The sequence below is a fragment of the Morone saxatilis genome, unplaced genomic scaffold (assembly GCF_004916995.1).
Source record: "Morone saxatilis isolate NCDOM2014 unplaced genomic scaffold, NCSU_SB_2.0 Contig5, whole genome shotgun sequence".
Classification (NCBI taxonomy): domain Eukaryota; kingdom Metazoa; phylum Chordata; class Actinopteri; family Moronidae; genus Morone; species Morone saxatilis.
Window position 1 is genome coordinate 3,031,676 of NW_023340095.1, and position 27,992 is coordinate 3,059,667.

A 27,992-nucleotide genomic window follows, 5' to 3' on the forward strand; every position below is an offset into this window, starting at 1 on the left:
GACCATGGGTCAGAATCAAAACATCTAAAAACATCACTGTACGTAATCCTGGGTTTTGCTAAATTGCACAATATTGCAGTTTCTTGTTTACACGTTTTTTGTTTGTTTTTTTGTCCTGAGCTCTTAATGGAAATAAACACAGGATGATTAAACCAAAGGTTCATCGTGGGACCTCTTAACGGCTACTTTTACATGAGCAAAATCATAAAACAAGATTTAAAACATGTGCCCAGGGAAAATATTGCAGGCAGTGAAACACATCATAAGTTCAAGGTAAACAGAGAAACACACTGCTGTCTGGTGCAGCGTGTGGCAGCACGGCACAGAAATCCGCCACAAAAGAGCTCGGCGATAAGGCTGTGTTAAGTGAGGCACTTTTCAAAGGCTTTTCAAAAACTAATAACACTGTCTGCAACACTTGGGGGGTAAAAACTGGTTGGATACTCTTGCACAAATTCAAAAGATGGATTAGTCTCTTCAGTGCTGTACAGTGTGGGCTAATATTTCATATAGGGCTGAAACTTGGCTGAACAATTTCTTCTCAACCCTGCTTCATAACTGTGGTCCTCAGTGCCGATCCCGACACCATATCAACCTGTTCTTCAAACTAATTTATACTGTATATGCCTCAATACACCTACCGGCGCTCTGCTGCATAGAGAAGAGGATTTCAGTGCAGAACAAACCAATGTGAGGGCAAACTGCTGATCTGAAGCAAAGGAGGGTCACGTTATGCTTTGTCATTGTTTACTGGTCTCAAAGGAAGGCAGATTTGAGCCTGTTTCAATCCTCTGTCTAAACTCTGATAGTTTCATTCAGAGTCGTCATGATCAACCTGTTTTAATTAGCGGATGAAACACTGTGTCAGCGCTGCGTCAAGGGGCTGCAGAGAAGTTGTTTGTGATTTACTGTGCTAATCAGCTTAATTGGAACTTGGATAATTACACATTAAGACACACTTAAATGTTATGAATACCTACTTTGGTCGAACTTTAAATTAGCTAACGGTCATTTACATTACATTTTGGGCAATGAGAAGATTTATAACAAGTGTTTTGCTCTGAAATGAGATGTCTAGGAAGATAATTAAAGTGAAACCTTGCTGGTATGAAAGTAAAAGACATAACGGGCAGCTATTGAAGCTGTCAGATGATTAAAAGATGGTTCAGTATTTTGGGAGAAAAATGTTCCAACTGACTGGTTAAAATTCATAATTTGAGAGTTTTACTATATTTTTTTATGCATTAGAATGAAATACAGTCTTAGTCAGGCATCTGCACTGAGAGCAACGCTGCATTTAGGAGAGTTTAAATGTGCACCAGTGGAGTTTCTGTCTATGGCAGCTTCTGAGTGTCATAACATGACTGATGGCACACTGGGAGGCATTACGCATAGAGCTTTTTAAAACAGCAACACTAATCAAGGATGACTGACCATCAGATCAGAAAAAAAGCCTCCTGCATACATAATGTGCCTTGCATCTTAAAAGAGGAAGTGAAGCATTTTGGACAAAATATCCAAAATGAGCTTAGTTTATAAGTGAAATATGAGACTTTTTTGTCTATGGAAAAGGATCATAATGCTTTCCTTGTTATTAAATTAGTGTCTATAAATCAAAAGGGAGTCATTATGTTAAAGACAGTAAGACTCCAGGACTTAAAGCATTTACTCTGACAGCTAAAACGGCACAAGGTTACAGGAACCTTCATACTTCCTGAGAGGCTGTTTGCTTACCTGATTTGCAGTTTAGGACAGTATTTAAAAGTTTGTCATCAAGGACAAGGGCATAAGTTCCACCAGGGATGGGGGGGTGACATGTCCCCTTCGCTTTGCCAAATCTTATGTTTTATAGTTCAAGTTAATTTTTGCCACTAAAACATCTCTTAACATTGTTCTGTTCAGCCACAGCAGTCCAGGTGAAAGAGAATCTGAGTTGTTAGAGAGAAAAAATAATCTGCCTTCAGTTATTACCCTGTGCTCAGAGCAATAGTTAAAGGTCCAGTAGGGTTTAGTGGCATTGTGTTGTAGTTGCAATTTTATGTGCATAAAATGTTTTATTGTAAATTCAGCTACACTTAAAATATTCTGTTGGCCACGTTGTAGATTATCAATCAGGCTTTGGACAGTCTGCTGTCCTTGTCCTTGTTCTGAAAAGCACCTGATTCAGCTGCACATAACCGGAAGAGTTGTACCTTTTCACCTCATCAATCAGGCCCATCGGCTCACTTAGAATAAGACGTAGTTTGGTTTTTACCCTGTGCAGCAATTGAGATCTTAGAAACCTATAATTGTCAAGGGAAGATTAGCACACTATTGCATAATACTGAAAACTCTGCCTGGTTTACCAGCCGTGCCCAAATTGAGAATGTCACAGCACTGCACTGGTTCCTGTAGGTACTGGGTTTGTCATAGGCAGAGCTCAAGGGAGTTTTGCATTCAGAGATAAAACTGGACCAGATGGCCCGAGACCCCGAATGCTCACAAATTTCCCAGAGCGGGAGAAATGCTCCCTTGGCTGCAGTTGTGGAGTTTTATTTGAGCTTGTTCCCTGCTTTTTTCTGCCAATATTATCTCATATCAATTATGTTTATATGCATATATTTTGCACTGGATAATCAAACAGGACAGGAGATCCTTTGTTGCTGCCATATATGCCAGTAAGGATAAAGGGCAGTAAGTAAGTAGTTTCGCATTAGCAAAACACATTTTCGAGGAAGCATAAAGTTATCCAGGCTGCCTGAATTTTTCAGGGTATTTTTTCAATATCTGCACACAGCAACCAAAATATTGTTGTAGTATAATTCAGATTAACAAAAGACAAACCAAAACCACTTACTGTAGCCTCAATAAAAGGGATAATTTGACATTTTGGGAGTTACACTTATTCCTGCTGAGGGGAAGATAAAACCAATGACAGCGCTCTCATATCTGTTTGTTGAATATGACACTGAGCCAGGAGACGGTTAGCTTAGCTTACACTTATAATAAGGAATCTCAAGAAAGTAAATAAGCCTCGTTTCTGGGAAATTAGTCTTTTATTTTCTGTCTGAAAAGAAAAACAATCTTTTTCAAGCATGTTTTGCATTAGAAAAATAATCTGGTTTTAAAGGCCGTTTTTGCAATGTAGCACAGAGACTTGAAGCAGGTGGAAACAACTATACTGGCTCCGTCTAAATGTCTATAATCTGTCTATCAACACAAGAAATGTCTGTATCTGGTTTGTTTAATTTGTACAATCTATATGAAAAACTGAACTGGAAGAACAACAAGTTATGGTTTTAATTTAGTCACAGTGGCCAAGAAATAACCTGTAATATACACAACCCCCTAAGCTAAGCTAATCATCTTCATGGCTCCCACTTCACATCAAACATAACGGACATGACAGCAGTTTTGATCTTCTCAACTAACTCTCGGACGACAAATTAATAAGCGCATTTCCCAAAATGTCAAACTATTCCTTTGAGGATAGGGGGGTGGCGTTATGGACAGATGATAAAAATGTCAACACTAACCAGAAGACAGGAGTCGTGACCCCCGCCTGCCAGTGTTGAAGGGGAATTCTTATACAGATGCTTCTTCAACTCATCGTTTTTGCTTCACTATAATCACCTCACACCAATTCCTGCAATCCATGTGAATTTTAGAATAAACATTCTTCTTCCGTGTTGGTTTTTTCCCATTAGTTTCCATCTGACAGCACTGTTGGCAGCCCAGCAGGAGTTTGCTTCCAGTTTGACAAACATTGGTCCAGTGCCCATGACATGTTGGTATTCTGCGAATTGTTTACCTTGAAGTTAATGAAAAATACAACACTTATTGTTGTAGCAGAGTTGGAAAAGTAAGTGGACCCACTGCTCTGTAGTGCTTCCATCTTTCATATTGGCAAGCACAGAAATTTGGACAGTCTGAAGTGGACACTCAAACTGAGGAAAACTGTCTCCCCCACATGGAGCTTTTTTACAGTCACATTAATTCAGTCGAATACAACAAACCATAAGGCAACCTCCTTACTGCTGTATAAGTATTGAAATAGTTTATTTTTTCTTTCTTCTTTTACATAAAACAAAGAATATCAGCAATATACAATTCTCAATTCGTACTGCTAAGGTGACTGTCACACAAGAACATCACTGTTATTATCGGGTTCTGAAAAAAAAACATTTAGAAGGAGAATAACTGCAATAGTGAGTAACAATATGTGCAATAAATGGTAAATTACACTCATCAGTGCTGAGTACAAATACAGGGCATTAGAGTAAATGTTAAAAAAATACAATACTCTTGTGAGAGTGACGCTCTTCATTATGTGAGCCATTTTAAAAACACAGACGCCATGCTCCATCTACCCGTATCAGTACAGCCAATCTGTTCCCTGATCCATTATCACCTTGTCTTACCTGTGTACGCTACATATTTCATTTATTAAACCTGTGTGTTTCCACTGACTTTAATTTGACAGATATAACCTTCAACATAGACATGTAGCAAGTGATTTAAAGAAGAGGTAAATACAGTAAGATGACATGACTAATGATATTGTGCAATATTACAGTGCTCCATAGTTCTACATCACGTGAAACTGTAAACTGTCTCTAGTGTTTCAAAAGAATATGGCTATAGTCACCATGACAAGTCTGATATGTAGATTCAGTTGCATTCATTTTCTGTATATGTGATTTAGCTCAGAGATGTGTTTGGCAATATGCATTTTGGCAAATATCTACACACAAGAGGCGAGGGAGCTGACAAAGGTGTGAGGGAGAGAAACATCGCAAAGCAGCTAAAACCGTCAAATATGCTGGGATGCATTCAAAAACACCGAAAACATTACTATAAAGGACACAGCATACATAATAGAGAGAGAAACTGAGCAACCGTGGTGCGATATCTTACAGTTAAATGTACAGACAAAAACTGACAAGAGGAGAATATTGAGTTCAGGTAATATCATTAAACCGTTACAGTGAAATCTGGTGCGTTAACTGACTGCAATGAGATGTTTAAGTTGAGGTTTACTTATTAAATCCACAGCATCTATCAGAGACAATAAATGGTATTTTCCCTGAGCTAGCACAACAATGTCCACAATGTGCTTACTACAGTAGGTGCTTTATAACTAAGGTTACATGCAAAACTCACTGCTTTGTCTTGATGTCATAACTGTGGAAACGTACAAAATGCAGTTCACATATGAGGAGTTTCATTACAAGATGAGACTTGCAAAATGTAACACTTTTTTAAAATGACAACAGGTGTGGAAGTCAGTCACCATGGATGGTATTTTTAAAAGACCGAAAAAGTGCACATTAAATTTTCACACATCAGTATTTTCCACCTCTTGTGATGAAAGTCTTCATATATCAGATTCTTGGGATGCATTTCTCTGGTTAAAATAAGTCCAAGGGTGGCTGCATGCAAGTTTAACAACGTGACAATAAAAAAAGGGTTTCCAACAAGATAGTGCACACTTTAAAGAATCACATTACTCAGTCAGGTATAGAGCTCATGAATGGCATTCAGTAGTTAGTGCTGTACATCAAAGTCTTCAGGATGGACGTCATAGTTTGTACTCTCAAGGTACCTTCTTATGGTTTGCTCAAAAATATATCACTGACATAATTATTCTAGCTTAGATATTTATTAGCTCTCAAGCAGAATTAGATCTTCACATAAACATTTAATAAAATGTCTGGAAATACAAAGGAATGTGGCTAAATAATCTTTGTTCAGCAAGATTTTAGTGGAGGTCTCTCAGTGTCTAAAAGTGACCACAACTGGTGCCATTATGGAGGTCTGATGGTGAACTGGAGCCACCACAGAAACCCACTGTAAGCTAACTGATTGCACTCATTGACAAAGCTCATGCAGTCAAAGCAGCTAGCAGGTTAAAGAAGTGGTGGAGACCAAAAGAAAGAAAAAGAATAGGGAATATTAATATTATTATTTTGGCTTAAATGTAATAAAAAAAATGATATGTATTTTTTCCATCTACTAGTGGTCAAACTTAGTAAATGCATTTATTTTTACCAACAGGTTACAAAATGTTGGAAATAGGTTGAATGTGTTTCTGTGTGCAAACAAAATCCTTGATAATGTCCACATAGTAATGAGCAATGTGAGAAATAGAATTTTTAATGATGGGGGCTGAACACTAGATCCATTTAGTAAGTTCAGTTTTTGCATCCAGGTCACTGCACCCCAGTAAATTGTAAATTGTCTTCTTGTCTTAAATTCTTCTCGGTACTATTACTAGTTGTACACATAGCCTGTATATTAAGTAGTGGACGAAGCTTCTGGGTCTGAAATCTGCAGCCAGTGTGGAAGAGTCTTAAACCTGCATTCTTTGTTATGGCCAGTCTATGAGAAAATGTCTCGACAAAACACTTGACTTAATAACTCAGTAAACACTTTCCTAATGAGTTTATGGTCTCAGTTGCTAGTGTCAAGTCTTCTTACATACAACATGTTGTTCATTTAGTAAATTATGGTCTCATTTAGAGTAAAATAGACAAAGCAGGGTATGCTTGTGACTGACCAGTTGCTACCAGGGCGACCTCAATCAGCTCCACACTCTTGTCCAAATACACTGGTTCCAAGAAACCTGGCCAATAATATTAGCTCAAACCAAGCCAAGTACTAGCTTGTGTGCAACTCAGATGTTAATAAGATGTTGATGGTTCCAGGTAGCCATGAAAGTGCTACATTAGCTAACCTGCTATTAAAAAACAAATACTGTTTATGTGTTTGCATAAATTGTACTTCTCCTAGGGGGGAAGAAACAGCAAAAAAAATAACCATGTGTGTTTAACTCCCGCCCTGTGAGACAGCAGAGTTGTTGTACATTTAAACATTTACTCATCTGCTCACAGCTGATGCCAGACCTCCAAAATGGCTGCCAGAAGGTTCATTACTACATCTGAAAGGCTACTCAGTATCTCCACACTACACTGAGCACAGGTGGAAGCCTGCAATGCCAAGCTCACTTGTTTTCCAGTTCTGAGCGTTTTCATCCTGATACACAGACTCATTGTCCAAACTGGGAGATTCAGGGATCCTCCGTGTGTGTGTGTGTGTGTGTGTGTGTGTTTGTGTGTGTAAGAGTGATAAATCCAACTGATTTCTTGATTCCTCCTTTCAGATTGATTCATTCAGCTTCATAAGTTCTGAAATGGAAGATAGAGCAGAGTGAGATCTGGAGTCATGCAAACAATTTCCAAAAACAAATATGTTATTTAAAGGAAAAGTAACACGTACTGTTAGAAAATGTGTTTATATAATGTATTATTTCTATTATATTTATATTTATATATAAGTGGTGGTGAAGGAAGCAAATTTCAGTATTATTATGTGTGTTTACTTCCTCAGGAATGGTTACATCACATATTGCAATACAATTCTCCTGCACATACACAACCAATTTTATTCAAAGGAAAGTCAGCAATTATTTCTGCTGACTGCAGAGCACCTTAAATTACAGTTTATGGTGATTTCAATAGTATCAAAGTGTTGTTGAAGGTAAATTTAACATGTATCAGTTTCAGTCGCTCTACACGAGGAAATGTGGTTTAAATGCAAATAGACAACTTGTGATTTGACTGAAATGGGCTGGAGATGATATTTGAAGAAACCTGCTGCCCTGCATGTTGATGGTGAAGCTGTTCCTTACATACTGTGAATCAGCTACTTAAACAGTTCACAGTATGTGTGCGTTATAATGTTCTACAGAGCATTAAACCTTTGTATGAGTGTATTTCTGTGAGTAAAAAAAGGTGTTAATCTCTAGACCCAAAGGCAACACATACTCTTTATGAGTATGTTGTGTGACGCTCGTGAGCAGCCTCAAACCTGTGGCTGGTTGTTTAACTTGCAGGCATATCACACACACACACACACCTACACACATACACACACACCTACACACACACACCCACACACACACGGTGTAAATGCCAGCGTTAATGTACTGTAGTAAGATGCAAATGATGTTTGGGAAACTTGTGTTAGTCATGTGTTTAGTTTCCACCATTAAGCTTATTTCTGCTCAGTGGGGATGGAAATGAGTTTTACGGGAAAGTGTAGTTTTTGAGGCGAACGGTGCTGTTCTTACAATGTGAAAAAGTGAAATTGTTGTAGTTTTTGTCATCTTTGTAGTGACAGTTTAGAAAGTTTGAATATGTCTGACAAGACATCTTTGCAATAAGTGACTAAAAAGTTGAAAAACCTTTCAATTTATAACACACTTGCAAATAAAACTCTTAATAAAAAAAATATATCTTTTGACCCTAACATTTGGAGAGTTTTTAAGCTGTAAAGTGAATTTGATTACATTATTATTTCTATTCTCCAAGGCTGGGGCAGGACATCATCCATTTTAAGGGTACAACAACACTTTTGTGAATTCATTTTGTCTGGAATCAGGAACTTTCTTCCTTTCAGGAGGTAAGTTGGGTCACTGTGACTTTCAGAGGTGATCACCAGAAATCATTTCATTATTTTTTTTAGTATAGTAGCAAGAAGGAACTGTAACACTGAAAAATGCAATCACAGACTATAAATGTGAAAAACATTTGCACAGAACATAACATGGTTTTTGAGCTGATGTTTTTCCTAAATGTGTCTCTTAAATAAACCTGTGGCATTGCGTCTTACAGTTGGCAAGCTGAAGTCTTGTCTGTTCTTTCTGTTGGCTCGGAGTAGTTCGTGTTTTCGATTTGATATAGGTCAACTTCTTTGGTTCCAATCCACCTGGAAAAACCACAAAATGAAACTCATTTCAGAAGTTTTCTCAGCAGCCAGATTTAATTCTCTCTCCTTTCAAGCAGGAGTAAAATGCTCAAAGAGTTCAGAGAACAGAGTGACACTGACAGAGTGACATGTGACATCCTCAAAGAGAGCAAGATTATCATTCTGAATTCAAAGTGGAAGGCGATCTAACATCTTAAAACATAATTAATCTATAATTCTCATTTTAAAGTGGCAACCATCGGAACTGATCTCAACTGAAACACTGTGCGAATGAAGCTAGATTTTAGTTTGCCAGATATGGAGTGACCGTTTAGGTTGCTTATATCAAACATTCACTGTTTGTAAAAGGAAATGTCCCTCAGGAGACAAACATTTAAATATACATTTCACCAACATTCAGTCTGATGTAATCTTAGCAATCTGCACTGTCTCTAATTTAACTGAATTTATCTGCTCTAATGTAAGTTGCAAACGTTAGTGTGCCCGGCTCCTTAGCAACCGTGAGTTATTATTAGGCCAAGGAGCATTTTATAAGCTATTTGTGGGGTTAGAGAAAAGCTTCATTCCACATGCACTGTGCAGTATTTCCCCATTTTGTGAGAGCTGGTCCTCAAGGCTACAATATTAGAGTTTAGGCTAATGTTAGCATCTCATTAGCTAGCTTTACATCTGACAAACACATCAGAAGTGAAAGTTATTAAGTATAATAAAATAACTAATAAGCTAATTAGCTAGGGGTAATAAAATCTGCCACAAACGGTTGTCAGTTAGCTTTGCAGGCTAAAATGAGAAGCCTGTTTTTGTCTGCCTCTTTTTGAAATCAAGGACCAATTGTTTAAAATTGTGAGTGGTAAATCTGCCAGCATTATCACTGCAAACTGCAAAGCTTGACAGGCAACAATAACCAAGGGGGTTTAGCAAAAGGTTAATCTTTCCTATTACAGCCACAGAATGAGTTGAACTATGCTGTGGCCACATGCACTTCTAAATCCCCCCCTTCTTAAACTGAGCAGGTGCAAACAGGCTACATATTGTTTGTGTGGTGGAGAACCCTTGGGGCTTCACTGTGAAAACATGACCCATTAAAAGCCACAAACACACAAAATGCATCTTTTATCTTGACAGAGAAAATGAGTGTTTTTCTGTGACACATGCTGTCTGATTAACATATTGAGCAGACGATGTCCACAATGTGTCCTCCTGCATGAAAGCTATCAGTGTCGTGATGACACATTATAATCACTGCTGCTTTCAGTAGTCTATTATATGTAGTTATATATAGATATTTGCTCTTTCAAATTCCCTGGCACACTTGTGAAACTAAAGCAGTGGACATGACAGGAATGAATCTTCATGAAATGCATTTCCTCATGTGAGAATGTGGCTTTGAAGTGCTCCTTAGAATAGATAAATGAATAATGAGTTACCCAAGCAGAACTTCCATTGGAGACATCCTTTTTTAAAGGAGCTACAACAGATGGCAGAAAGGTTTACAGCCTGTTCTATAGCGTAGAGCACAATTTCTTAAATCAAAACTGGCTGTTTATTTGTAAAGATTACATTTCTTTATCCTAACTTTCAATTTTGGTCTATGAGATGAGCGCAGGAGTTTAGTGGAGGAGCTTTCCATTTATTTGGTTAGTAAACTCCACTTCCGGAGCAGTTTTAGAAGCAGCACAAATACACCCAGCAAAACCCTACTTTGACATTGCTCACTTTTTTAAAAGTTTTTATTCACTCACACTGTGTATAAGAGGCTGGAGCAAACTTTTAAAGCTGGAGTAAAGATAGTGATATCATATGAAACACGATGACTAAGCACATCCATCGGTACCATGGTACCAAGTCATGCTAGCATGTTGGGAAGGCAAAATAATGCTCCAAAGTTAGGCAAAATTTTGGTGATGGACAAACTGGCATGGCCATTTTTAAAAGGATCCCTTGACCTCTGACCATGCAGTTTTTTTGCATGTAATATAAATGTAGTGTAGCGTATTTAAATATTTCTGCATACTAACATCCGTAAACAGTATTGGAATTGTAAAAGTTGGGAATGACTGTACATACTTCACACCACCCCAGTCAAAACAATCTGGATAGCCCCTGTGTATCTGCATCAGCCTATAAATTGCCTTTTTTTTTAAACCCTGATGTAACAGAGTCTCAACACAATTGGCCTCATGCAAGAACCACTCAAATTAAATTGTTTTTAAGTGGCATGTACGACGAGTGAGAACATTAAAAAAGTGTGTACAGATTTAGGAATTATAATGCTATATAATTATAATCTGAAGGAATTTGGAGTTACCAAAATCAAGTAAAATAATTTACTTCAACTAAGTATTATGGCCTGACTACCTACACAGTTCAGTAGCCACTAGAAACATCCTCCCACTCCACCAGCTGCCAGGGTTAGCTGTGATTTGTGACGCACTCTGTACATCGATTCATGACTCCGTTCGCTTTGCAAACCTTTGGATAAAATTCAAAATGTTATATTTTTACCTGATATCCAGCAGCGGGTTGCATTTTCAAAGGTATTTTAGTGATCTCATAGACGTCTACTATCTGCCTTGAATTATATGATGTTTGCTCAGGGCGAAGCCAATGTTAAAATCCAATATTTCCACTGACTGCACCGCTCTGCTGTGCTCTTCTTCTTCCCTGGAAGGTATGCACAGCGGGTTGTGCAGTCTGCAGAAACATTAGATTTAAATGTTGATGTTGCTTATATAATCCTGTATTTCAAGGCAGACAGAAGACATGGATCAACAGAATAATTTGGAAGATTCGCTGCTGGTTGAACAAAAATAATTTTTCGACTTGACCCCTAAGGTTTGCTAGCTCAAGGTCTTTATAACTGAACGCTTCACTCATCCATCTCCGTGACTATCACATCCCTAGACTAAGTCTAAGTTGAAGTAATGGACCACTTTATTTAAGCAAAACATTTTTTGGCATCTAACCTCATGTCAAACAATTCTTGCTTTTTTTCTGTCACAACATTTCTGGTGCTGCAATGACACAACGCTGACAACCATGGCCAACAACTGTTAAATGCTGATTTCCAAAAGCAGATCTTGATGCTCCATAGTATGACATTTTTATATTTACTCTTGGGTGGCATTTTTGTGAATGAAGCTTGCTTATAAATGGAGCGGAACAGGTAGCCTTGGGGTGCTGATTATGCCTACTCATGAACAGATGGAATTGACAAGTTTGTGCAGTTAAGAGTGTTAGCTGAATCCCACTTCTACAAGCAAACCTTGCAGAAAAAGTAAGAGACCTTTACATAAAATATGAAAATGCTCCTGCATGAGACCAGATGAATCCACAGCACAAAAAGAAGAAAACCCTACAAGAATCTTCTGCACTACTTCCGCAGTCCTGCTTCTTGCTGACTTTTGTGGCGTTACTGTACCTTGTGGTGGTCTGGGTAGCCTGCTCTGGGAATCACACATAGGCCTACTGGCAGAGGTCACAATGGGCTGAGACTGGGGTTGGATGGGCTGGAGGAAGGCCACAGTGGGGAAAGGCACTGACTGGATATGGGTCATGGAGGAGTCAGACAGGGAGCTTGGCATCCCTGCATGGCTGCTGTCCTTAAAGCTGGAGGGTATTCTCCACCGGGGTAATGGGGAAGGAGACACGTCCTCGCTGGAGGAACCAGGGACACTAGGAGGACTGAGGGACTGTTCTGGGGTTGATGTGGATTTGGGGAGGAGGTGCAGGATGGAGGAGAAGAAGGAACAGGATTCAGGAAGGGGGATGGTCCCGATTCCACTGTCCAACGTTCGCATCTTGCAGCCGAAGCCTGCGGCACAGGGAGAACAGTTGAAGTGGCTCAGGGTAGCGGGAGAGAGAGGGAGCACAACAGGAATGAAACAACAGGGTTACCATGGTTGAAGTGGTGCTAAAGAAACCTTTTAAATATATGTAAAGTCTGTGTAAAGCTGTTCCACTTGGAGAACAAACTGCCTCTCATTCTGTGCTAGAAATGATAACTGAAGATGTGAATCAGTGAAAAAGCTCAAATGAGGGCAGCTTTACCAATCAATAATTAATTTTTTCCATGTTATTCCTGCGGCATTATCCTTGCTGTTGCTTTGGGCTGTGAGCAGCCGATCCTATTGTTGTGTTTTGGTCCTTTCATAGAAGACATGCAACAGATGGTTTGTCTGTTCTCTTTTTTTCACTCAATCTTAAACTTGGCAATGGTTTCCTCTTAAAAGCCAAGTTGAAAAATGGTGGTTCAGTACAATCTTATTACACTTGAATGTGTGGCAGGGTAATGATTTGCTTAGCTAATTACACCATACATGTAGCCCTGCTACAGAGAATGACTCGCCCAATGCAAATCAAGCCCACTTGAACCACTGCTTTTCATTACAGATGCTGTTTAATGGGTGTGTGACGACTAGCATGCATTGATCACACTGTGAATATGAAATGTACGGAATGGCATATGAAATGATATTTAAATACACTCCAAATGTGTGTATTTTATTTTCAATATGTCAAACATAACTGTGTTGTTTCTCAATTTTAAGATTAAAGATGCATAATTTGCATTGTTTAATCGAAAGTCTGACATTGTGCTTCCAGAATTACATATTATATCACAGTTGTTACACCTCTGTTTTTTTGCATTTCAAATGAGTTTGTATCATTTAGATTTGGATCAGGGAATCATCTATCTTTCAAAACAAATCTTCCAGTACACTATCTAAAAAATAAGGCGTGTCACAGCAGCATAAAATCAAAATAAGAAAAGATATCCTCAAGCTGTTGCCATGGCTCGCAGTTTAATATGTACCCCGTAGCAGGAACCTGTAGGCAATCACACGCCGGAGCAAAAGCAACAGCTGCTCCCCCTTTATTAATTAAGGCATGCACACATGAGACTTCACACCCCTCTTCTAGGTTTCTACAAGCTCATTTTTCTTCACTTTTTCCTTATTTCGTTTTGAAGCTAGAGTGCTCAAATCAATTGAGTTTTTCGGATTTGTCACATTACAAGTCATGCTATGCTAACAAATATGAAAATGTGAATAGGGTAAGGGTAAAAATTTACAAATAAAGTTGAAGCTATTTGTTGGCATGGAAATTCAGTCTTGGGAAAACAGAGAAACATTGCAGTATTATAGTAGCCGTTTTACCTTTCACATCATACTAACTACTCACGTCAAATTACAGGTTAGGTTCAAATGTACACAGCATTGAAAACATCTCAATGTTATTTAAAGCATGAGTTACAGAGACGTCCTGGCAACTTGACTAACATCCATTACAGTTAACAGTCAACATATGACTAGTGCTAATTAAGAATTAGCCGTAAGTGTCTCTATCTGTTAGTGAAGCATTGCCTGAGATGAAAATGGTTATTTTTACCTTGTTGTAAACAAGAAGAAATAATTGAATTGAGAAGACATAGAGCAGAGACATTATTGATTAGTTTGGTCTTAAGTTGGAAGTTAACAAGAACCGCTGTGACACAGTCTTCCCTAGAAAGGCAGAATCACAGAGGCTGAGAATTGATTGGTTTCAACAAGCCTTTAACATGGACGGTAAGGTTTTTATCCTTCTCACATCTCCTCTTGATTGTACCAAGCTCAGTCAGTAACTGCTCGATGTCACAAGAGGACACTGGAGTGATGATTTTCCTTCTTTTTAAAACATAGGATACTATTTGTATAATGTAATAATAGTGTTGATGTTGCTGTTTGATATGAAAAGAAATCCCTTTCTAAGTAGATGCAGAACCAATTACATTCTGATTATCTTCTATGTTCTTCTTCTGATCTTATTGCACAGCCAGGGGGTGCCATCATGGAACCAAAAAATATAAAATAGAAATTTCTCCAATTTGGGAACTCACAGGGGTGCACATAATATGTAATTTACACATAAGATCTGTGCACAGTGCAATTTAATCAGTTGGCCTTTAGAATAAGAAGTCTGATTTAATAAGAAATAACTTCACCAAAGAATAGTGAAGATTGATGATTCCAAATCCACAGCCAAAACCTGTACAATTGTAGTTTCTTAGTATAATCTAATACTATAGACATTATTTGAATGTTTGTTGATCTGTACAGAACTTATTTTGGTTTGTCTTATTTTAAAACATCAATTTGAAAACTGCTCTGTCAACTCTACATGAGGCCCAACAAGTTTATGCCAAGTCTGGACGGTATAATTCAGCTCACAGCTGAAGGCAAAGTTAATTGACTCAGTTGTGGCTTGGATGAGTGTGCTTAGCTGGTGCAGTGCTGAAATTTTAATGAGGTGATTAACCCCTGAGGGCAGGCGTCAGTCCGTATCAAACATGCTTGATATTTGCAGCGTCTTGCCGATGGTGCCACTCTGGTCAATAAAATTTCATCAGGGTTTGTCACCAGTCCTCTACCTGAGCGATGTGGAGAGTTTTATCTGCTGCTATTTTTAATTTAGTGGCTGCAAATGAAATAAGGAGCAAATAATGTTTTACTTCCTTTCTACTTTCACCCTCTTACTTGTCTGTCTTTCTCTCTATTTTGACTAATCCAAGGTTTTGCACCTAACCCAAAATGGACATGTGGAAACCTCAAACCGGGTGTGCATAAATCTGAAAAGGACCCAAGGACAGGTGATCCTGAACCAAACTGACCCAAACTGGGAGAAAACACCAATACTGGTGGCACACGATGCATCACCTATTAATGAGCAGAAGCTATTGAAAAAGCAGCAGTGCACTGGATTTTACCTCACTGTTCACTCTCTGTCTGCCTCAAAAAACATGTTTTTCTCCTGTGGTGATTATGGTGCACCATTATCTGTTGGGTTGTTCAGTCATTAGACTTGACACAATACAATTAGACCCATAGCTGACCCAGTTGGAGTGGCTCTGTTACAAGAAACCAAGTGGATCTTTTCTAGCATGGATTTTCAGTGATCTAATAATTTTCATACTCAGTTTTAATTTCTACTATGTACAACTGCAAGTATCTCTTTGGTTGGTATACCAATAATAATGGTCACTTTCAAACATTTTTTAATGGATGTATTTGCGCATTGCTTTTACTGAATTTCATCAGCTTTGTGTACTTGGGTGTAGTGATAGACCTAAAAAGTATTCAAACTGTTTCTTCTGTATTTGTATTATTTCATTATGTGATAAAATATTGTTGTTGTTTTTTTTTAAAATCTGTTTTTACTCTTTCCACCCAGATGGAGTGAGGACGAAACTTGCCGGTGGTCAAACCAACATGCACAACTAAATATAGGCCTTCAATATAATTTCTCTACTTGGTCTGTGTGTGCCTAAAGACATTGTTGTTTTCGGTTTTGTTGTTTCATCTTCAAGAACACCTTAAGGTTCCCTGGACTTGAGTACTTGGCCTCTCCAATAACCTAAGAATTACTTTTTGGGCTAATTTGATAGATACAAAGCTATTTACATGAACACACAGTCCTACTTAAAAAGCATGCATGTATGAGGAACCTAAAAACCTAAAACAATCTCAGGAGAGCCAGACCCCATGAGCTAAACTCACTATTATGTGGGCTATAAGTAAGCTTTCAATAAAGCTTAGGGTGGGCTGTGATTTAATGCCCTATAGTGTGTTGCCAATATTACCAACACCTGCTCTAATTGTGCACTATATAAAAATGGCTCTCATTAAAAAGGCTCTTTTGGATTGATCCAATCTACTAAAAAAAAATCTTCTAAAACATAACCATGTCAAATGCTGCAAATCTGTAACAGCAGCTTTGTTTGTCCACTTGTGCCACTTGTCTTAATTTAACTAATTGATCAGCTGTACAAAGGATAATCCTGTCCTCAATCCAACTCAATATCATGATCGCATTCAGTGCAGGAACAATCCAGTTGATCTTCCCACAGCAGTGTGGGTCCACTTTTCTACTAAGGCTGGCCAGGAGGGAGCCTGGGCCCTCATATGGATGAATAGGTTCATCCTGATTGGATGAGCCTGTGCATGCAAACTTTCAGTGCATGGATCTGTGAAGATGAGCAGTCAAGGCTATAAACAATATCCCCATTAATGGGCAAACTCTGCGTGAAATACAACTGTGGTGAAATGGTTCCTATTTGTCCTGATCCAAGTTGCCACCCAAAACAAGAAATGCAGAGGCAGAACAAATAAAATGAACATAAATATGGAGGCAAAAGCACACACTGACAGAATTCTGCATTTTGCATGTTTGTTTGACTGCTTAAAGCATATTCATCATTTTATGACTTACACATATATGTCATATTTGGTCTTCACTTCTGTCTGCAAACTGTAAAATGGTAAGCACAGATACAACCTTAAGGCTAGCATGCTTGAATTGACACGCTATTAAGTTAGCTTAGATTTGTTTCAGGTACCAAGACATTTAAGGGGGATCCATTACTATTTCCAGTGACTGTCAAGAATTATGGACAATTCTCCACAACAGAGAATAGAAAAATCTGACCTATTACAGAATCCTGGTTGGGGCTTTTCACTGTGGATCCATTTTCACCATCAGTTCTCAGGTTCACCATCTGCATCTGTATTTTTGCAGAAGGACAAAATAAATCATTGTTTAGTTCTTGCCATTATCTATCAAGCCTTATCATACTGTACTGTAGGTACTAATCCCTGTCTGGCTATAGCTGACAATGAACACCTAACCTGGATGGTGTCAGGGTCATAATGTAACTAATTCATGAATTTGCTACATTTTGCTTTTGCTTCTACCCTCAATTTCATCTCATGGGCTCTCCATTGCCACCAACATTATTTATTTTGACTGATTCACAGCAATCTATATGCTCGATCTGCTCTTGAGAGTTTGGGAGGTAGGAGGAGGGATGTGAGGTCCTCCACAAGCAGCCCTCCATGCACAAGTTAATGTACACAGTTTCACAGGTTTTGAACACTACATCATAGTGCTGTATTTTTTCACATTTTTTGGATGAATAAATGGGCTCCAAATTATGGACACAGTGAGAAATTTAAAGGTCTTCAAATAAGGCTTGGTAATAAAGGCCGAAATGATGAAACTGTGCGTAAGAGTGTTTGAGGGACAGCTGGTGGAATGAGCCTGAAGTACGTCTCACTTGTTAATACAGTCATGTAACCTTTTTCTGTTTTTATTTGATCCCACTGAGTCTTTTGTTGTTTTTGTTTCCTTGTGTCTTCCAGGTGCAATTTGAGTATTGTCATATTACTGTAATAAATATACTGCATATTAAAATAGGGTTGTAGTACATCTTTGCATGAAGACATCTTTGTGATCACAACTAAAATTGGCTATGTACCAATTAAATACATTTGTATTAGGTAATGACTTGATTTACCTTTGGGTCCCCAGTGATGTCACTGTGTCCTTGTATCTCATTCAGGGACATTCCTGGGCAGGGCATTGAGATGCATGCCCGCACTGCATCATGAGACTCTCTTCTCCCCACAGAGCTGAAAGAAAACAGTTTGTCAACAAACCACTACATACAAAGATTGTCTGATATTGACTCAACATGCCTAGGGTGATTTGGCTGATAAATTACCCTATATCTCTTGAAACCTGACGGCAATCCTTTGTATGAAATGTGTCTCAACTGGTCTCAGGGCTAGGGACACTGATAGATGTGTCTAAGGCCACTTAATAAAAATGAGCACAGTCATCTGAGGCCGTAAATTACTTCATTGGCAGTAAGCTATAAGAAAGTCTGCTGGAACAAGCACTGAAGGTTTGATGTTGAGATAAAAATACAAATGAAGTGAAAATCAAACCTTGGAAGGAATTGTGTTAAGTGCACCAGAGTCAAAAGATTTCTTACCAGTCTTTTCCATCGCTTTTTCTTCTGTCTTTCTTTTTGTCAGACTTTGTCTGCTTTCCTCCCAGGAGCGATGTAATCTTTTGCTCCCTCTTGTCCTCTTTTACTTTCGACGGATCACTCTTTTTGCTGCTTGGAGCAGGAAGCTTACTCTTACGAAAGCCAAACCAATTTGCCAAAGTTGAGCCAGATTTTTGTTTCACTTCAATGGTTCTCTCCTGTTCCTGAGTCTTGTGCAAGTTCTCCTCTATTCCAAGCATCACTTTCTCTTCAATTGTGGTTATAGTACTTTGTCTCTCTGGTTCTTCAGAAACTGGCTCACCAAATGCACTTGAAAACTGTTGCTCAATCTGAAGGCGCCTAGCCTGCTCTCGTTGTTGTTTAAGACTTTGAAGTCTTTCACTGGAGGATCCCAGATGTGAGGGAACTGTCAGGCCCTCTTCAATCATGAAGTTGTTCAAAAGGGATCGATTCATTGGGCAATGGTAGCTACTGGAGCAACTCATACTTCCTGGAAGGACATCACTAAGAGAGTTCAAGGAGCTCCCTGAGTGTGTTTTGATCTGGGTACGGACCTTTCCAGATCTGTTGAAACTTGGCCTGTCCATGTAGCGTGCACCAAAACTCTGGCTACGAGCCTTGGCCCCATTCATGCCCATTACTGGCTTAAGGGGAGGTCTAGTTGACACAGACACAGACCGTTTAAACAGCCAACCTTCCTCATCAAATCCCCAATCTAACATCACTCCGCTGTCTGATGGTACAGGTTGAACAGTGGGCTCAGAATCCAGTGAGTTACAGCGGGTCTCAATCTTTCTGCGGGCTTTGTCATTAGCACTACGTTCATGTATCATCTGGGGATCACATGTAAAAGTCTGAAAGGTCTGGACACTTTTCGTAGTAGGGTTTGTATCATCTTTGTTCTGTCTTCCAAAAACTAGGAAGGTACTGTTTTCCTGTCCAGAGATTGCCTCATGAGATTTAGCATTTATAGGAAGAGCCATTTTTACAGCTCTTGAACTCTGAAGATTATTGGCAATCCCATGATAGTAAACATTAGAATATGTATGAGGCAAGACTTCTGAAAGTTTTGGCTCACTAATACTTTGTTGGGATCTTTGTAAGATGCTCTGGCTTGGCAATATAGAGGAGGCACCATTCTCATCATGGCACATGGCAGATCTGTCCATAGATAACTGGACTGACTCTGGAGCTTGTGACTCTTGAACTGGGACAGGTGGTATCTTGGATGAGTGGGTATGGTAGACCTTGGCAGGGAAATCTTTCTGTGGCTTACCTTCAGCACCTATTTGTGGGGCTGTTTGTTGATTGTCTTTTGTTGTGTTAGATTGTTGTGGCTGTAAAATAGGAGAAAGCTGATTTGACTGTGGCTTGGTGGTGCTTGATGGTATCTTCCCAGTAGTGGAGCTTTGAGCCTGTCCTGCAGATTTATGTGCTTTGGGTAAGCTGTCGCAACTGGGTCTCAGAAGAAGAGAAGTTGTTCGACCTGGGAGTGGTGGTGGGGATGGGGACCTAATTTCTGAACGGGAAATATCACAGTGCTGGTCTTGGCGTCGTTGTTTACGTGGAGAGCAAGGTAAGTTGTCATAGATGCTCTCTTCCACAGAGTCACTGCTTGATTTAAGTCTAGTCATTTGTAATGGGGATTTTGTTGGGCTCTTTAAACATTCATTGATCCCTGGAGATTTAAATGACTTTGAATGCTTCACAGGGGAGGCAAGGGGAGAGCGCTGTTGTACACTCTTGAAAGACTTGGAACTTGTTGATACTGGAATGTCCTTATCTTTCTCAACTTCAGATAATGCTCCCTTGCTTGAACCTTCTGTTTTACTGAGATTTGTCCTTTTGCTAGGAACACTGTGCCCCGGAGGGTTTGACTGTCCTTTGGACCTTTGACCCTTAATAAGCTTTTGGTGCAGAGGAGAATGTGTATGCTTATGTTGTTCTTGTCCTGCATCTGCACTCTTGCTTCGCAAAATGAAAGCCTTTCTTGCTGACTCACAAGGCTGAGGTTTCGGTTTCCTCTGTGGGAATTCTGAGATGGTGTAGTGCTGACTTTCACTGCCAGCTTGACATGCCTGGTCTCTGCAGTGGGGAACCTCCATTGAGGAGCTGCGTTGTCTGGCTACACTCACACAGCTCAAAGCTCTTGTTGCACAATTCTGAATAGAAGAGCTCATATCACTTGTCCCTGCTTCGACTTGCTTGACTGTAAGTCTACCTTGTTGTCTTTTGACATGATCAAGTCTGGATTTACGGTCAGTAGACCTTTCCTGGTTATTGTTTCTATCACTTAGCTTCATACCTGAAGTCTTGTGTTTTTCTAGTGAGTCTTTGTTTTTTTCTTCCAGATGTATAAGGCTATCTGTTGGGCTTGCCCTAGGTTTTACTGTGGGGCCCTCCAAAAATAAGAAGTTGTCTGTGACAGGTGAGGGAAAAACACCAGAATTCCCTGCAAGTTTTTCAGGGTCTTCTTGAAAATTGTTGTCATCATCCCTTGTGACATCCAGTTTCTCCAAGCAAAGAAGCTCTTTTGTTGGTTGTTCAATGGATTCCTTACTTTGTAATTTAGATGAATCTTCATATGCATCATCAGAGTCTAGGGCAGCAATTCCTACACCGGCCTTGAAAGGTTTACTTGTAGGGGCTACTTGCTTGGCTGTACTCCCTTGTAAGCCACACTTGACACCAAGTGAGTATATGCCCTCATTGGAGGTCATACAATCTTTGCAGTGTGGTACAGATGCATGTGAGGATGCGTCTTTGGAGCTGCACATTTGGAGACGCTTCAGACCTTTCAGAATGTGGCCTTCCTTCCATCCCAGGTCTGTTTGCTCGATGGGTGCAGAATGATTGCTGGATACTGAACCTGCGCTCATCCTTTTGTCTCGGCTTGCAGCGCACTGCATTATAAGAGATATTTGCAATTATTGAAATGGCATCTATAGATGGATTACTTGTTTTAACTCAAGATCCCTTTACTTTGATAACTTATACTTAAAATTGAAGCAAGTTAAACAAAAGTTAAAAAACCCACCTGCTTGGAGCATCCACGTCCCTCAGCCCAAGTGTGGGAGCCACTTGAGTACTCACTACAAGCACTGGATAGTGACAGTTCACTGCCACTGCCGCTACCACTACTGCGTGGGCATGTTAGACTCAGCAGGCTGGGCCACCTTCCTGCAGGAATACCTGCTTTTCCATTCCTTTGGACCTCCTGGAAAGTAATTAATTATGTAATCAATCAGCAGAAATTAATTGAACACTATAAGGAAGCAAAAACTAATTATGAAAACAGTCCAGTAAATTACAAAAGTCATCCTTGCAGATTAAGACTGCTTTGACAAGAGACATATTTATAGGATAGACGATTTAATTTATTAGTACTGACAAATATTGTAATTATGGCTCACATTCGCACAAATTAACTCAACTTTGTTCATCCACCTAATCTCTGACATTATATTCAATAGATTCCCTTTGCAGATGATATACGCAACCTATGAAAATGCCCCATGGCTCTCCATTTGTCATTGTCACAGATCTCAAACAATCAATATTCTGGATACATAGATGTCTCTTTCCAACCAACGGCTAATAGAAGAATGGAATAACATTTTCCACTCCACTAATTAGATAGATCCCATTGTAAAATACAATGTGTTTTCATGTTTCTCTGGTCTCTCAAGTGTACCTATCATGATTACTTTGGGAGTTGGTCAATGAGACATTTTAAGGAGGAAGACTATTCTCTGAGAATGGAGCCTCTTGGTGTCTGTTGTTCAATCATAATCCAAACATAACTGCACTATGACTAGTGGGTGTTAAATGAAGATGCTCTTTTGTTGTTTAGAGTCCACAAAAAGGAACCAAAATTAACATTCACATAGTGTTTCTATGTCTCAGATTATTCTTATTAATATCTTTTACTGGCTGGAGTCTTTTGAAAGCATGCTGAAAAAGAACAGTTTTCTGTGAATACCAAAGCAGCCATGTGTACAGACTGTGCCTGTTCATTGTGACAGAGGAAAGAAAAGTGCATTGTAAGCCTCTTGATTAAATAGTTTGTGTAATAGCAGGCAAAAGTATAACTCAGAATTTGGAGAAACTAGATACCACAGAATATTTTCTCTAACAATGTCTGATGTAAAATACTTGTATTAAAAGGTAAAGACGTGATGGCAGAGGTAGCTTTAAAAAGGATTGTTAAAAGCCTTGACAAGACTTTCCCTGCATACATTTTATTTTGGACTAGACTCCCCAGTTTTATGTCTGATGGCACAGATGCAGCAGTTTCCTGTAGTGACAAAGAGTGGACATTTTTCTCATATTCTGTGGTTGAATTATTCAGAACTGACGGTACCAGTGTAAGTGGAATGGGTTATTTGTAACCCTGTCTTTGTTGTAAAAGTGATACTTTAATATAATATTCATTAAACTTGACATGACACTGATCTCATCTATGGTTATATTGTCATACTTTATTAATGTATTTGTAATGTTTTATTATTTTAGTGATGCAAGTAGAAACTGGAAAGTCCTTATTAACAAAACAGATTTGCTGGTAAGTGAAGTGGAAGTGTGTCAGAAAATAAATGTGTCTGTTCTCTCTAAGTATGAATGATTATTGTGCAATGCGTTTGAAGTCAGAATTTCCGAGTTCCAAGTCAGAAATTACAACTGTAATGCTCCCTGAAATCAGATTTCTAACTAAAAAAAGACCTCACTAAGTGAAAACTTAGCACTTAGCTCTTTTTTGTCTTATTAAATCAGCCAAAGACGTTAATGTCAAACTTCTGTCTGTTTGTATGAGCAAAATAAAGTGTAATCCGTTGTTAACACCTGGTATTGCTAACTTGGCTAGAGTTTGGTATTGCGACTTGTTGTACAAGAACTTGGTCAACTCGGATGTGATGTCATTCCCAGCTCCGACTTCGGACTAATGGAAACCACAATTAGTGCCAACAAAGCCTTAAAAGTCCAGGCGATTATACACTAATGAAAACATATCTACGAATATTATATTTAATTACTGCCAACAGATCCTCCTAAATGTTACACACTGGACAAGTGTTGATGAAATGAAAATGACATCTTTGATTATTACACAGGGTAAAGTATGGACTCAATCAATCAATCTACTTTTAGATTTTGATAAGAAAGATATGAACATGTACTGAAAATGTGCTTAAGTCAGAATTATCTACTAGAAAAGACCAGTGTTCAATGTCTTCAGGTCCACTTATCTGTGAAAGATGTGGGTCTTAAGGCCAAGTCTGTTAATAGGAACTGCTGGCACTATACACTGGCATGCTGCAGATGCTGTTTGCATCGGTGCCATTTCCAATCATAGGGGCCCAAAGGTGTCAAGTGCTGTGACCCCATTTAAAATAGCATCGATCGTTTGCATGGCCAGCTTCCTCTCAAAGTCATTAGTGTCATCTGTTAGCAATAATTAATGTGAATAGGAAATAATTGCATAAGGGAGCTGGGGACTAAAGTGATTTGGTCCATTCATTGATATTCACCTATTATTTGATTATCCGTGCTAGCCTTTATTTCACAAGCATTGTGGGAGAAGACCACATTTGACCATGCTTGCGCGGATTAATCTTGGAACTAATTACAGTCAGCATGTCGAGGGGTATCTGAGATTTGACACAAGTGATACAGTTTAACAAAACCCTAATCAGACTGGCACTATGCTTAAAGTCAAGGGCAAATTCGAGGGCTGTGGAGATGTTTTTTCCCCTTCATATATTTCAATGTTTTTCCACTTTGAGAAATAACTTTCCCTAATTTTTTTATTTTTGTTCCATAAAATTCAAACATGACTATTTTATAGGGTGAACGGAGATTATGTCTCTTTGATTGCAACGGCACCAAAGCCACATCCAAATACTTGTCATGTAAAACAAATCGCTAAAGGCCAATTAAAAAATAGACGATAAACACTACCTCAGGGTTGGCAGAAATCATCAGTTCTCTGGAAATATATACCCACACCTGTTTCATCACAGCAAGAAATAAGTCTCACTGGATGTATTTAATATCAAATCAAATATCAAACTTGCAACAGTGTATGTAGTCATCTAGTTTTAAAGACAATATCAATATTGAAATGTCTTTGCAGATTTTCTGATATTCCCATTTAGTCATTCAAATGCTCAGAAGGTTCTGTAATTAGAGAGATCACAAGGCCGTTATTCAGAAAATATTTAAAAGCTCAGTGCCAGGCTTTTATTCTACTTAAAGTACATCTGTGTGCTGGCTAAAAGGAAAAGTAAGTGAATAAATAAATGTATGACACATCTATAAATAAGTGTTAAAATAACTTGGTATTGTGATTTCTGTCTGGCTGTGGAAGATCTGAAGCAAGAGTGGCAAATGATAGGATGATAGCACTTTGTCATTTGTGTTAAAACTGCTACATGAGTAAAGTATTTTATTCTCCTTCATATAATTATCACTATCATTGATATTTATTGTTAGTAGTCGTGTAATGAGAATCTATCTCTGGCAGATCTCCCAACTTTGTAGTGTAATAATACATTTCTAGAGTACTCCTTTTAAAAAGTACAATACAGCCTCATGGGAGGGATCTTATCCACTTATCTACTCAGTATTGCTATATTTTATGGCCTCAGAGACACATGAAGACAGGCCCAGTCTTATATAAACACGAGGGGTTCCCCAAAGAGCATATGCTGTTATGCTGATGCTTTTATCCCAGGCACCTGACAGCACCATGATTTCATACATTTTATTTTAGATTTAGAAATGGAAAACTAACAGCTAACCCCAGCAGTTCTGGAGATTGCTCTACCAACTAAACCTTACTGGCAGTTGTGATAATGCAAGTCCTGTCTAACATGAACATAACAACTTGTGACTACATTACAGTGTGGACAGGAGGGGTCCACACTTCTCGAGTTCAGTTTTGGATTCATGTTACTCGTGTTGCAAAGAAGCTTTTAGGAGCACAAAGGTTTTTCTTTTGCAAAGCATTGTGGAGGTGGGAGTGGTTAACATTCAGCTGCAGGAGGGCGAGAGATGGTGTGGAGAGCAGTGCCAGGTGAGTTGATTGGCACTGCTTATTGACTAATCACTCTCTGTTTTCAAATGCAGTAGTGTGCCAGACCTCGGATGGCTGCTTCACACACATACAAAAGGACAGACACACAAGCTCATGGACTTTGTTACTGGTCAGTGTCTGAATTAGATTTAAAAAATTGAGCCAGTACCCTAATTCCAATTTTAACAAGGACATTTCCAGCACTGTTTTCTCAGCCTCTAGCTAGCTGTGTTTACACAAAGACACATCTTTTCTCATCTGTATTCTGCGAAGATCTGCCCCCTCTGACTTTTTTTCCCCTCTATCTCTAATCATGTCACTGCTCATGCCTAAACCTAACCAACCAAACCAATGAAGGCAACAAACACAAGTCTATCAGGAGTGTCTAGAGTCCCCAGGAGGTGCAATAAGAAGTAAGGGTATCAGAAAATGTTTTGAAGTTTGTTTCAGGTGCTCTTTGGATAAGGATACATGGGGACACTGGGAAAACTCAAAGTGAGTGTCTACAGCAGCAGAATGGTGTATGTGGGGCAAAACAAACGTGTGTGTAGGTGTGTGTTAATGGTAATTAAGGAGCATGTCACCCAGTGCGACAATGTGGCTTATTGATGTGTTTTTAATTGTTTTTGAACAACAATGGCGCTTTATGGCACAGAGGTATAAGATATATCAGATAATACTTAGTAGGATCACATCATTGTTCATTTTGGGCTTTTAATGGGATCTGGTGACATTAACAAAATCATAAAACACTGCCAGCCTGTCAGTAGTAGTGTGTTTTTTTAGAAACATTTACATTGAACTCTAATATAGTTTTCACTCTCATTTTGTTTAGCATTCATTTATAACCTGGGGGTGAAATAATGGCTTGTTTGTAATATTAAAGTGGTAATTCACTATTAAGCCCATTTTCAGATTCACAGCCACTGAACCAGGCTGCTGATCAACACACACGTTTCAGACACAAGGACAATGTACTTGAACTTCCACGGACTTTTGAGTTCACTTTTAAATTTCACAATCTCATCAAAATTCGCCCATGCGTCCCCCTGAGCTGCCCAAAGCAAGGTTACACTCGCTCAACCGCTCCTGAGACTACAGTTTTCTCCACTCTAGCCTTTTGATTCTTCACTGCTCTCACCTCCTTCACTATCACACGCACCGACTACCACCTCATCCACCTCCTTGTCTTCAGGCTCCTGGTCATTAATACTTCTTCATCTACACCTTGCTGCCTTTCTTTTCATGTCACATTCACTCCTCTGCCCTCTCTCCTCGCTGCTGCTCAGCGCTTCGCCTGCTGGGTTGGGCTCTGACTCTATGCACCGCTGTTCACTTTGGTGTCAGCATACAGACAGAGGAGGGAAAGCAGGAGTGAAATGGTGGAAAACAGGCAGACAGCACTGGCTAGCAGTCCTGCATGGTGAGGCGCACTACAGGATTGCAGCTGCAGTTTAGTGCGGTGAAAGAACTGAATGTGTTACTGGCCGCAGACAAACCAATTGTATCAAAAAGATTTAAGAATATAATAATGTACTGTATATCTGCGTCTGGACATCTTCGCTTAAAAAAAGCCAATTTAGCTCTTGAATAACATGATTTAAAGTTAAACTTTTTGTTTTTATTCAAAGCATGCAGGCAGAAAATGTGTGCATGTAAAAGAGGCCAGTGAGGAAAGCTGTTTGTGTTGTACGTCGTATCTGTGCTGTAAATCTCCCTGCGAGGCAAAAGCAAAGACACTTCAAAAAGAGTAAATAAATTTGACTTTGTTATACAACTTCACACAGCAACAAAATTAAATGCAATTTAAAGCACTTCAAAGGGGCAAATAAATGTGACTTTATTATATATTTGCCTTTATCTTTCTCTGCAGCCCTCCAAGGAAGTTTATCTGAGGAAAGAGGCACCTGCCGCTGTTTAAAAACCTCGCAGGCCTGGGTCTCTCGAGTGTCGCTCTGCCACTGAATTCCAATAACGTCGTGACAAACGACCCTGTCACAGAGCCACCAGACTTTTAACAGCTAGGGCTTCGGCCCAGATAACCAGTCTCCACTCCAAACACACGGGGAAAAGAAAGACTGGAAGTTCAACACACACACACGCCACATATTTTTCTACCATTTCCAAACAGCCAATGTACCGACTGTACAGACGTTAGCTATACAGGCTGCTCATCCATTGCTAGCTAGCTTACGGCTAACGTTGGCTATTTCAGGCGAATAACAGTCGAGTGGTCAAATTAAATGCATGTCCATATTGACAAAAGGTTAATTTGTTTTGGCAATCTAAGCAGCTTAGACGCACTCAAGCGGGTGTTCTTGTGGGTTTCAAGAGGTTTTA

At 39.2% G+C, this 27,992-nt stretch overlaps 1 protein-coding gene across 1 annotated transcript in view; it reads right to left on the minus strand.

Moving 5' to 3' along the window:
- Positions 1-4,078: 4,078 nt before the first annotated feature.
- The window catches only part of LOC118339169 (nck-associated protein 5-like), a 32,332-nt gene continuing 8,418 nt past the window's right edge, over positions 4,079-27,992 (minus strand). Inside the window, exons 3-9 of the mRNA XM_035676728.1 lie at positions 21,615-21,794; positions 18,560-21,480; positions 18,080-18,194; positions 17,212-17,287; positions 12,170-12,562; positions 8,653-8,748; positions 4,079-7,166 (exon numbers count right to left, since the gene is read on the minus strand). Coding sequence (XP_035532621.1) covers positions 7,165-7,166; positions 8,653-8,748; positions 12,170-12,562; positions 17,212-17,287; positions 18,080-18,194; positions 18,560-21,480; positions 21,615-21,794 — 3,783 coding nt within the window. The 3' untranslated portion in view covers positions 4,079-7,164. The remainder of the gene's footprint in view (positions 7,167-8,652; positions 8,749-12,169; positions 12,563-17,211; positions 17,288-18,079; positions 18,195-18,559; positions 21,481-21,614; positions 21,795-27,992) is intronic.